Genomic DNA, 12,791 nt, shown 5'->3' with positions numbered 1-12,791 from the left:
CATTGCCGTCCAGATTTGATGCTATACAGGAGCAGACCTTCATGCACATGACTAAATTACAAGATTATCTATTAACATAAACATACGACAACATAAACCTCTGGATTATGACTAGAAAAAGGTAAAGAACAGACTAAATAAAGGAAAGTGTCCATTCCTCCTGATGCTTGATCCTGAAAAGGTATCCCTGCAGCCCTGGTAGAGACAAAGTACTTGTGTAAGAGGCAGCTTCTGCTGTCTGAAAGGCCTGTGGGGACCAATTTATTTTACTTGATTTGGTAAAGTTCTTCAATCACTGAAATAACACAGTAGAATTAAAAAACAATTAAAGATTGACTTTCCTTTTTTTTACGCATTACTCATAACCTTTGACTGTATCACCAATTGGTCACCATACAAACTCTAAAATAATTGTTTTTTATTACAATTTAGGATTCATAATATGCAAAAAGCAATATCATATAGATAGTCCGTGTGAAAAAGGACAGACAATGCTTACAAGCACAGATGGAGAGCCTGTAGACTGCTGTATCTTCTTATCTGCTCGTTACATAAATGAATGAAATGGGTTAAGTATCCAGTCTCCAATGCAGTACCTACAATCCAACCAATGTATTCCACTGACAAGATCTGCATAAGACAGCCACCCTGGGAGAGATGTCATTTTTGATAGAAAGTGTTGGATGTCACAGTGTGCCTACTTCCAGCTGCTCTCTTAGAAGCAGGATTAAACTGTGTTCATCTCCCTTGTGGGGCTGCTGTAGAGTCTGTTGCATTATTTTCCCCACCTTTTAAGCTGACAAGGCTTCAAGTGTTCTGTGCAAAATTCCATCCCGCTTTGTGAGGAGCAAGTAGAGGCTGCCAGTGTAGAATCTGCTCAAGGAGTGGGCTTGCCCAAGCTCTGGGGAAGTGCCTATAGCTCTTTCAATAACACAGCTGCAGGACAAGCATATTGTGGCTGAGGGTCTGGTCTCTGCAGGGAGGAGACATGTCAGGCAGTGTCAGTCTCTTGGGAAGAGGAAGACAGTGGAGCCAAATTTCCCACAAGACTATTTTGAAGGGAAGTGATGACAGCTGTGATGATAGATATGATAGGTGCTGCTGCATTAGGATGTCTACTCAATTTAGCCTCTTGGTGGAAACATAAAATTAGCACTTGTACTCTCAAAAACCTAGCTCTTTTGCCTCTGAAACTCTGTAAAATCTCCTTCATCTGTCCAATCCCTCACTTAAAACAACTTACAACTTTTGCAAATTTGGCCATCACGTGTTCCTTTCACACAATCTGCAGGTGAGAATGCTTCAACTCTGAGGTAACCAAGAAGAAAAATCAGTGGCTTTTTTCTATCCTTATGGTGTTTTTGTGGTTTTATAATACAACCTGATAGTTCTGTTATTATTTCTAAAATTCTAAATTTAGTAAAATATCAAATTACCATATAAATTAAGAATTCTAATACAGCAGCAGTTGGACTTCTCCTTTAGTACTAAGAAAATAGTAAAATAATAGTAAAGAAAGGATTTAGAACTCTTGAGTCTTCTGTCTGAAAAGTAGGATGGTTCTGATGAGAAGAATTAAGCATAATTTGAATATACTTTTCTATTTCAGGGCATTCTAGGTATCAGAGGTATAACTGGTATAATGGGACCTAAAGGTACCAAAGTGAGTATTAATCTTTCTTTCTATAAAATGGCCTATATTAAGAAAAAAATGTAAAACTCTGAATGTTTTAAAAGCTTATTTAAGCTTCTTCTTTATTTCCTCTGCATTTTCTCTCTCCTGTCAGCTGTATTTCCATAGCTACTGTACATCTTGTTAGGAAGAAAGGTAGCGCAGTCCTTCTAAATGATGAAGCACATGTACTCTTCACTACTTTCCCCCAGTCCTTGCATTTATGGTACTTTTGCATGTATGCAAGTCTGTAGTTTGCAAGATAGCAAGTTATAACAATTATAAACTATAGGACATTTAAATTAAAGCTAAAACTTAAATACTCCCTCCTGTGATTTGTATCTTCCTAAAGCCTTTACTTCCATCATCACTCCAGTTATCGTCAGGAGTTTTTATTGAGAGTTTGTTCTTTTTCTCATTCTTTGACATTGCTGTGTCTTAAATTGCTGTCAGTGGGATTAATATTTGTGGGCTCTTACTTCGCTGGACAATTTTCCTTCTGTTTGTCTAATTGTTTCTGTCTGTTATTTCAAAGCTGGGTGCTACATTTCTAGTCTTGTGATGTTGTTAAATCTATATACCAATAATTTCTGAAAGGAGTAGAACATAGCAATACTGCCATTGTCTCCTTCTTCAGAAGTCAAATCATGCAAATCTTGTGATCATCTTTCTTTGGAGACAACATCAAAATTTCTCCTGATTATGAATCTTCTCACGAATGATCCTTCTTAACATCTTGGACATATTTGCTAAGCTATTGTTATCTTTGCTGTTCTGGTCTTTGTGTGTTCTAATTCTTTGTAGTTATTTGCCTACATTTTCTGTAATGTTTTGTCTACTTGAAACATTTACTACATCTGTTTGACTAAAGAGTTCCATGTTCTCTCTAAATCTTTTTTAAAACAATTTTTTTCTCTGCATTTACATTTATTTAGAGGGTAGTGATTGCGTTGTTTCCTTGAAACAAGTGATAAAAATAGCAGCACTGCACTTGATGATTTCTCTGCATATTCTGATGTTATTCTGTTATTATGTGGTGAAGAATATAGTATTATTAAAGAAGACACAGATTTTTTTTGAAGTAGCATGTAAAGATCTACTTCCTTCCTATATTTTTTAGAGAATCATCTGAATGTTGTTTTTTGACTGATATTTTAAAATATTTAAATATATTTGTTTCCATATCTCCATAAAAAACAGGATAAATGAAAAAATTGATTGCCTTATTTAATTGAAGCTATAAAGCCCTCTTATCTGTAGAGATTTTGTAGCTCCTAGCAAAGCAGGAGGACACATAAGTTGTTAGTGCTCCAGCAGTTTGCTTTAATATCTTGTGTTATCTATTTGTTTTGTAGGGAGCTCGTGGTCTTGATGGTGATCCTGGTCCCCAAGGTCTTCCTGGTGCACCTGTAAGTAGAGTGTGGGTTATCCAAACTCTTTCCAGCTAGTGCAACTTTGCAGCTGTGGATCAAAGAAGCCTCTGATTAATCCAATTCTATTGATTCCCCACAGGTGAATAAATGATATTACAGTGACATCAAGTCAGTAATGTCTTAATGTTCCCAAAGAATTTGAGGTAGATGAACACATTTTAGCTTCTTAGTATATTATTGTTTCCTCTTCCTCCTGTGCATTAGGGTGGTGTGGAATTTTTCAGGTGTCAAACTGGAACAAAACCTGTACAGGGTGATTTGGGCAATTTTTATTGGAGGTTTTTATTGTGTGTGTGTTTTATTTGTTTGGGGTGTTTGGTCGGTTAGTTGTTTTTTTTTTTTCTTATATTTTTCCTTGTTCTCTGCTTCCATAGCTGGAATTTATGCTTGTAACTCTGTGTTAAACAAGTGCAACACTCTTTGCTTTGACTCTCCTGAAATCTCAGGTCGTGATGGCTTGAGCTGTGTTTTTTAAAATATACTGTCAACTGCAGTTTTAAAAAACTCCATTTTAAAATATAGTGTGACCTTGAGTTGTCGTCTTTCACCAAATGTGAATTATACTTGTTGATTTTCTTAGCGTTTTAGCTGAAAAGCAGAAGGAAGTTTATTCTGATTTTATTTCTAAAATTTTATTTTTTTTCTGTAGGGGGATCAAGGACAGAGAGGTCCACTAGGAGAGGCAGGTCCAAAGGGAGAAAGGGTGAGCACAGACAAATTTTGACTCTTGTTGACTTGCAAACATTAGTTACTTAATAGCATATGAACAGTGCATAACTGGTACTCTCCAAATAATGTGTATCTGAATGAGTATGCATTGATATTATTTTAATCGGCCATTTAATTTTATTTAGCCTAATTTTTAAATATTGTTATTATTCTTAGGGTCCTCAAGGTACAAGAGGAATAAATGGCCTCCCTGGGACTAAAGGAGAGCCTGTATGTATATTTAATTAATTTATTTGCTTCATTCAATTCTACTTTGTATATTAGTGCTTGGGCAAAATATTTTCAAAGTTACAATAATTTTTTTTTTCTTTTTTTAAGGGTTTACCAGGAGTTGATGGCCGTGAAGGGATCCCTGGCATGCCTGGAGCTAAAGTAAGACACAATTGGCATGTTTATAAGCTTTGATAGTGCCCTAGATTTGTTCATTAATTTGTGGCTGCTGCTCATGGCTTTATGCACATTATTAGGGTAATTGATTTAACATTTCTATACTACAGATCCAAAAGTATGTCAGCTCTGTGTTTCAGAAATAAAATTATCCATCATGTTTGATTTGCATAAATTACAACTTAAAATATTTTACAGGGTGAACCAGGAAAACCTGGAGCTCCAGGTGATACAGGGCTCCAGGGGTTGCCAGTAAGTATCAAGTATTTTACCTTTGAAAGGCAGGCTCAGTTCAAATCATACAAAGGCTGTGTATTGGTTGATTTGAGTCTGATGTTAGAGTAATTCTAGTGAAAATCTAAGCAAAAGGCTCAGGGGGAGAGTATGTGTAAATGCAAGGGGAAATTCTGCTTTGTGTATGCAAAACCTTTGCACAACAGTCTAGATGTCCTTAGGATGCCATTGTGGGGAACTTGGCCTCACAAAACATTTGTGGCCAGGATGTGACTCTTCCCGTGTTTCTCCTACCTGAGACCCTGCGGATCCAGTGGTGTGACCCCATAATTAGGGCTGGTCTCATTGTATTGACTAGGGCCCAGCTATTCCCAAACTGAGCAGGAAAAGCTGAGCTGCTGGTCTGACACACCTTCCATGAACAATCATCCTTTGATATTCTGCTGGCTCAGAACATCTGGAATGCATCACACTCATGAGTGGGTTGGAGGTCTCCAGTGTATTCCCTGTGGGGAACTTACAGGGAATCACTGGTGCTTTATGGGCTCTTTCAGAAGGTAATCCTCGTGCATTAACTAAATTTGAAAACTGTACCAATTGTCAAAAGTTTAAGGAAACCTCTTTAAAACACTTTGCTATAGGAGTAATTGCTGTGAGGAACAGTGATGGAGATGTTTTAAAACAGAACTGGACATAAATTTGTAATACTAAGTGAACTCTTAAGCTTGGAATACGATTTAGTAAAGGCATACTTGCTATGAATTGTTGCAGAGAAGTGGGGAGGGAATGAAAAATGTCCAAAGGTAAAACTTAGCACCTCCAGTCTCAGCATACTGGAAGAAGCATGTATTTCTAGTCTAGGACAGAAAAAGTCGAAACTCCTCACTTATCCATGCTGCTTTTGCAATTTATGAAGTAAGAATAATACTCCTTATCTGTTACTCTGTAAGCAGAAAGAATTCAAGCTTGGTCTCTTATTGAATAAAAGTGTTCTAATATCAAATAAAAGGATTAGAAATACTCAAGCATGAGAAAGAATTTTTTTTTAAACACCATTTCCAATCACCTTAACAACAAATAAATGTAAATATTTTTTTCTTTCAGGGTTTCCCAGGCTCTCCAGGTATGAAAGGCATTCCTGGCCCAAAGGTAAAATGTCTTGAGTATTTTCTTTCTTATCTTAAGCACAAATAAAGTGCTAAAATATCTAAAGTATTCTATGAAATTGTACTAGCCTTCTCTTGTGTTAAGAGACAAACCTTAGGCTGAAGAAATTAAATACAGGTTTTATTCAACTTTGGCCTGTACATTTTCATGATTCATGTGCTGCATTACTTGGTTTTCATTATTCTAGGTATTAAATAATACCTTAAAAAGGCCATTTCCTTTTAAATTTGTGGAAATCATTGCTAGAGGAAGATTTTTATATGCCTACCTCACTACATCTTGAAATGAAACTCGTGATAAGAATAGAATTTATAACCACCCTAAACTGATTCAATCACAGGGGTTGTTATCTCTATTTGGGTAGCACCAAATTGCTGCATCAATTCCAATTTAGTTTAAAAAATTGTTGTATGATTGAGACCATGGAATGTTTCAGACAATGATGTTTGAGTTTAGCTGTAAGCAATTGAAAAAGAAAACTAAACTGAGACATGACTTTTATCTGAAATTACATGGAGTAGTATTGACTTCTCTGATTTGAAAGCAGCAATCAAATCTATTTAGGATTTGTCAGCAGATAGACAGCAAAGGAACTGAAATCTGACTTTTGAAAAATTAGATAGAAGTGTTTGTTCAAAGTTAAAAGAACACCAAAAATAAGGTGGAAGTTAAAAAACTAACACAGGTTGATTTTGTTTAGACCTTTTTGCTTTACTTATTTTAATTTGTTATTTTAAAATGAAAGAGCAAACCATTGGCTTGGCTAATATTTTTCATCTTCTGTCCAACAGGGTAATAGAGGTCCTCCTGGGGTGCCAGGGTTAATGGGAAATCCTGGTAAACAGGTAAAACCATTACTCTTATGAAAAAGATCTAGAAAAATGTTTTAAAAATAAAAAAAATCACTTTTCAAATCTGTTGCATTTCAAATTTGTTCCCCAAAACAGGGTCAACAGGGCCCAGAGGGAGAAGCAGGTCCAACAGGCCCCCGGGGAGCACCAGTAAGTATGGAGTAAATTTCTAATTGAGAATATGTAAAATTGCAGTGTCTCAAAATAGGGTTACTGAAGCTATAGTCACAAGGTAAAATTATTATTTATCATAAGTTTTAATTTTTGTGGTAAAACCTTTACCTCTTTACCTTCTGTACCAAGAGGATGTGCATCATCACATAGAGAAATACAGTCTAATATATGTCCACTAGTGTCCTATGATTGGTTTTGGTGACAAGTTAAATTTTTAACCTCTGTTTATATTCTTCTTGTCTTTGTATTTAAATATGTTGAGTAAAAGCCAAAACAGAGGGAATAAGTGTGGTTTGTGACAAAAAGCTGGAAACAAATTCCTGTTCTTCCACTGCAACAGTCTGGTTGGCATTATTAACATAGATAGTGGTGTGAAGAATAGCACTTATCTTTCATTGGAAACACTGCTGTTGTAATTTCTTTCCCTGGAGATTTTCCTCAACACTAGAAAGATTTAGAAGACTGGAAAAATTGCTTTGGGTGAGTAGCTTGCTGCAGGAAATAAATCTGCTAAGAAAAGTGAACCGATGGTATTTGTTAAGGTTCAGTTTTGAGGACAAAGAACAGCTGGATACTGTAGAGTGCTGGGTACTGCTTTCTGATTCTCTCTAGAGGGGACCTGACATGGTTTGAAGGCTGGTCTAAATTCCCTTTGCTGTTAATCCTTCTGGATGGAGACGGATGAGAGGATCAGTGATTTTAAGAAAATTTTCATGTACAAATATTTACTCTGATGACATTAACCAGGCTTCAAGCTCTGTAAGCAATTGCTTTTCCAGGCTTCCCTCTTGCCACTGATACTCTGGTGATGATTTTCTGGAATTTTCTGAGCTTCTGCTATAATACAATGACACAAGTTTTGCTCATGCAGTTGTAAGTTATTCTCATACAAGGTTTAGTGAGGTACTGTCTGTGATATATTTATAAGGGTCAGGTATATCTTCTCTGAATTATCTCCTAAACACACACCAGCAGTCAGCCAAGTAACAGATTCTATTTTCTTCTGATTTTTTTTTTCTGTGGTTTATACTATCAGGTGCTAGATGCATTAATTCATGATATCATGTTTATTTTGGACAGTCTTTGCATTGCTGCTGTCCACAGCTGCCTAAGGATGAAATCCCTGAAAGGGGATTATCAGGGAATTTACTAGGATGGAATACCTGTATCTTCAGCCTCTCAAACACCCAACTTGCAAACAGGTTTTTGTTTGTGTCTTTATTTTTGTTCTTAGTATTTAAAAGTATTGGATACACTCAAAAAGGTTTTCAGCCCTGTTCTTAAGCTGATACTGCACACTTGTGACAGGAACAATAATTATAATTGAATCAGACCAAAGTAATTGCCCACTCTGATAATGCACTGTAATCTGCTGAACTATTCTTTTAATCCTTTCAATGTGAACATGAATTTACAAAATCAGCAGTCTGTAGAACATGGGTTGACACTCAAGGTTAATTATTAGTAACCCTGTAGATTAACTGAAATACTTAAAGCAGATTAAATACAGTGATTTTTCTTTTTATCACTCTAGAGACCAGCAAGACATCTGGATTCCTTGCCTTTATTTTCTCTGTGTTTACAAAGTGCACTCATTTTGGAAAACATGTAAACATTAGAACCAAACATAGAAAGAAAACTTTCAGTCAATGCAACATGTAGAAAGGAAGCAAATTATTGATTATGAAAGGAAGGACACAGTGTTGAACTATTGAACTTCAGAGAGCTTTGGTCTAAGCTGAGTCAATATTTATTTTCAGGGCAGAATAAAGAATTATTTCTCTTTCTTCTGCAGCATGTACATGTAGCAGATACATTTGAACTTCAGCTTTCAGGATTCTGGCCTTCTATTTCTAGGGAAAAAATAATCTACTGTTTAAATAATTCTATGTGGTATGACTTTCAAACTTCTAAAACTAGATAATTTGGCAATAAGTTGAGAAAAGCATCAAGTATAATTGTTCTAAAGAGAATTTTAAAATATAATTTTTCTTTTGTTGCTTTCATAATTTAAAATTTTCCCTCAGCTTTAACACTTGCTTGTTTTAGACCAAAGTTGCACAACCAAACACTTTCAAAGCATGAGGAGTTTATGGTTACTATTCAAATATTTTTCTTGGCCTAGTTCTTATTTTGAATTATCCACTTTATAACTATCTTCAGTTCTTTCCTTTCTCCTGTACCCCTTTTCTTCATTTTATTCTTGCTATAGAAGACACAGGTAGAAGTCAGGAGGGGTTGGGCTTATTCCTTGGAGAAAGAAAAAACCTTGATATTTTGCAGGATATGGGGAATTGCAATCCCCTAATATATTGGTTAAACAGCAACAGCCACATGAAATCCTCTTCACTGCCCTATTTCACTTACCCCTGTTCTTTGCATTGCAACTGTGTGAGACAGCATGGCTGGCAGCTCCAGGAGGGTCAGAACTCCAGAGGAAAGGACATCTGGGGAAGGTCTGGGGAGATAACAAGGCTGACTCTGCTAATATGGCCAGCAGGCTGGTATTTGCTTAAGGGAAAACCTACATTCCTACATTTGTGTTACATTTAAAAATCATGGGGCTTTTCATCTTTTTCTACTCGCAAAAGACATTTTTGAGAAAAAAATTTTCACTTCAACTAGTGTGTACTTTTTTGAAAGGTTACACAAGAGAGCACTATCATCAGTGTCTCTGTGGGACAAATTATACTTTTGTACTGTTTGCCAAATAATTTGTAGAGTCCTCTGTCATAAATCATGCAATTTCAGTGTATTTTATTGTTAAACAGCTGTTGGAATGCAGTTGGAAGATATTGTTACTGAACAGAAGATTCGAATTTTGGCTTTCTGTGAATCTGTAAACTTTCACTGTTTCACTTGGCAGACACTAAATATTTGAAAACAAGATTACTAGCTGTAGTTAAAAACACATAGAAAACTCATGTGTTAGGAAACTTTTTCCTCACCTCTGACATAGATCCCTAAGAGAAACTTGCTTTAAAAAGTACCATTTTAGTCTATTATTGCTTTTCCTTAAAAAAAAAATCAACTTGCAACTGAGTGGGTAGGGGGAAAAAACCCTTTTGCTATTCATGTGTTCAATAAACTGGAAAAACAACTGGAGCAATGTGGAAATTTTGCATTTTATTTCTAAATGAAACATATTCTCCACTCCACTCTTGGTTAACCTTATGTTTGCTTCACATTGTTCCAACCAAGTAATTACCAAACTCATTTGTGATTTAAACCTTTCTAAGTCGGTCATCATGGCAGGTGGGCCAAGGGAAGGAATTATCAAATGTGAGAGTGTCATTCCTAATTAGTGGAATTTAGTCATGCTCCCTAAGCTGCTTAACCATTTTCTTCTATATTTTCTGAGATTTAGTAATCTAATTTAGTTTCTGTAGAAAATACTGACCCCTGCCTCTGCTTTTTCATCCCTTGCTTTTCTTCAATTATTTAACCTATAAATTGCTAACATTTTTAGAGCTTGTATTGCATCCTGTGGTTTTGCAGAGAGCTTGTAGTATTGAAGTAATCACTTAAAGTTCAATATGTGTCTAGCTAATTGAGCAAACTTGATGTATGTGCAGGCCAGTATTCATGTATGTTGCTTTGTAATTAGGAAACAATATGTTTTCCCAAAATTAGCAACACAGACTAGATATCCAGCTGCCTAAGATTTGATACCATAGCCCCTCTGAGAGACTTCTGAGGAGCCCTGTTCATTTGGGCTGACTTCCTCTCTGGAAGTGCCTCACAATAAAAAGAAAACCTGGAGAGTACCTTGGATTTACTTCTCAAATGTCCCACAACCTAAAGTTAGAGGAGAATGCTGTTTTCAGCATCTTAAATTACTTTCAGCTAAATAATTTTCTGGTCTTTAAAGATATTTCTGTCCTGCCTATGCTGAAAGGTTACTTTGGCTACCCTATGCAGTTTAGTTACAGTAACTAAAATGTAGATTTTCTATCATATTCCTTTTACATGACTGCAACTGAAATAACATGCTACTTTCTGTAGCTCTTAATGGTAGGATGAAATGTCCTTGTCTCAGTTTATATGCTATGTTTAGGAATTAGTGAACAAATGTTCTTATTATATATAAATTCAGACATGTCCCACAAGTGCTGTCATAGTTTACGTTCAAGGTAGAGCTAAAGGGGTTGGTTAACATTAGAATGTTTATAGCAGAGTCAAGAGGAAAAAGCACATTTCAGTCTTGGCAGGTACTTTTAATCCAGTAAACCTAAGCCTCTGGATGAATGTGACTAAACCTTTTGACCCTGCCCAGTTCTGCAGCATGGTCTGTACAGGGTAGCACTTTTTCTGTCATGCTTGCAGACTACATATCCAAGTCAAACTTTATGAGCTCCAAGCCTCTTCTCCTGGTATCCATCCCTGTCTTCCTAAACATCATGGCCAGGTTCTTGTCTGATACTTCTTTGTTTACCCCTCCTCCTCCAACAACAACTTTCTTTGCATTTTGGGCATGATACCTACTGGATGTCAGTAGATATCACAATGTTGGCTTCTCCTAAGCTGTGTAGACAGTAACCTGGGTAAAAAAATGGATTTGTTATGGAGCTAGTGTTTCAAAGCTGCCCTGGACTTCAGCTAACACTGTAGACGTAGAATGAAAGATCTCTGCCCTCAAGACTTAATTATTTCTCTGGCAAAGTTGCAAAGTTACATTTAAAGTCTCAGAGAAAGTTACTTGTATATTTACTCTCTATCAAATATTAGTTTACATATTTATATGCTTTTCAATACTGTATTGAGGGCCAAAGAGTCCCATTGATGCTTCTGTGGATAAATCCTTGAACTTAAATGAGTATTTCCTTTGAGATTTTGCATGACAAAAATTTCATAAGTTTAAGTCTCATAAGAATGTAGTTGATAAATGGGTTACATTTTGCAAAAAACTTTGAATATGAAGTTTAAAAAATCCAAAATGTACTTTGTTTGTTCTTCTTTACACAGATTTAATTATCTTTGGCAGTCCTAGGACATATAATTAATAATATATAACAAATTACTTATAATTGATAACAATTTTTTAAAGTAAAAACCATTAAGTAAAGGGTCATTACAGTATATGCTGTGGATTACATCTCAAGTGATTCTAATTATTGTTTCAATTATCTGGGCAACCAAGTGAGATGCCAATTACCTGGAATGTATTCTCATTCTTATTATTTTTCCATTCAATTGGTGAACAAGAAATCAGTAAGTCGGTGAAACTCTCTTAGCATGAGATTGCATTCTGTAACAGTGAGAATTCTACAAAACGATCAAGTCTTCAAAATTTCAGTGAGGATGAAAACCTCACTGAAGGTTAGTTAAAGGAAGGTCAGCTGTAAATACTGTAAGATCATCTTATGCATGTTAGGTTAAAAAGGTGAATATAACAGATCTGTGAGAAAGACATTAAATCTTTAAACAAATTGAACAGTTCAGCCATTGTGCCTTGAAACAAAGAGAAGGCAAATTTTGTGGTAACCAGAGTTTAGCACAGGATCTGTGGAAGGGCTGCATCCTGGTGGTGTTCAGATTGCAGTGCTGTGCTACCATTTCACTCTTACCCTTTGCATGTGCCTTTTCCTAGAGGCATGGAATGTTCACCAGCATGGATACAAGCCTGCCTCAGCTCACTCTGAACTAGAGTGACTTCTTTCCCTCTGAAAGCGTTTCACCTCTAGGAAAAGTACAGATTCTGAAGTGTGTCAAAAGTGCAGAAAACCATGCAGAGTCTGGTAGTCTTTTTTGTTAAAACCAGTGCAGCATGCCTGTTGGTTTGTGGGTGGCCTGAAGCTATGTGCTGTTACACAGAGGGCTGCTGTAGAAGGAAGGTAGGCTGAGGACAGGGCCAAACCGCCTCTGCTCTAATTCCTGCCCATAGTGATTTACAGCACAGAGGAACATTTCATCTGACCAAGAACAGATATCAACACTTGAACCAGCTGTTACAGAACCCTCCTATAGGCTGTGGGGAAAATGTAGGTGCTTCTAGGACATGAATTATGTTGCATTTTAAATGTTTACATGAGGACATTTCAAGTTGCCTTTTTTTTTTATCAGCACTATGAGGAAGCAGCTTCCTATATAACCTATCCTAGGACCATTTTGGTCTGGTGTAACTTGGAGGAAGCATTACAGTCT

The 12,791-nt window shown here is 36.3% G+C and overlaps 1 protein-coding gene across 2 annotated transcripts in view; it reads left to right on the top strand.

Moving 5' to 3' along the window:
- COL9A1 (collagen type IX alpha 1 chain) overlaps positions 1-12,791 on the top strand; it is a 63,695-nt gene that overhangs the window by 33,408 nt on the left and 17,496 nt on the right. For both annotated transcript variants that reach the window (XM_021530152.4, XM_085576385.1), the window contains 9 exons: positions 1,610-1,663; positions 3,028-3,081; positions 3,755-3,808; positions 3,991-4,044; positions 4,153-4,206; positions 4,420-4,473; positions 5,560-5,604; positions 6,414-6,467; positions 6,570-6,623. In XM_021530152.4, the coding sequence (XP_021385827.3) occupies positions 1,610-1,663; positions 3,028-3,081; positions 3,755-3,808; positions 3,991-4,044; positions 4,153-4,206; positions 4,420-4,473; positions 5,560-5,604; positions 6,414-6,467; positions 6,570-6,623 (477 nt within the window). The remainder of the gene's footprint in view (positions 1-1,609; positions 1,664-3,027; positions 3,082-3,754; positions 3,809-3,990; positions 4,045-4,152; positions 4,207-4,419; positions 4,474-5,559; positions 5,605-6,413; positions 6,468-6,569; positions 6,624-12,791) is intronic.

This window comes from Lonchura striata, chromosome 3 (genome assembly GCF_050655825.1).
Source record: "Lonchura striata isolate lonStrDom1 chromosome 3, ASM5065582v1, whole genome shotgun sequence".
Lineage (NCBI taxonomy): Eukaryota > Metazoa > Chordata > Aves > Passeriformes > Estrildidae > Lonchura > Lonchura striata.
Note: the sequence above shows the minus strand (reverse complement) of the source record. Positions and strands in the feature narration are given on the sequence as shown.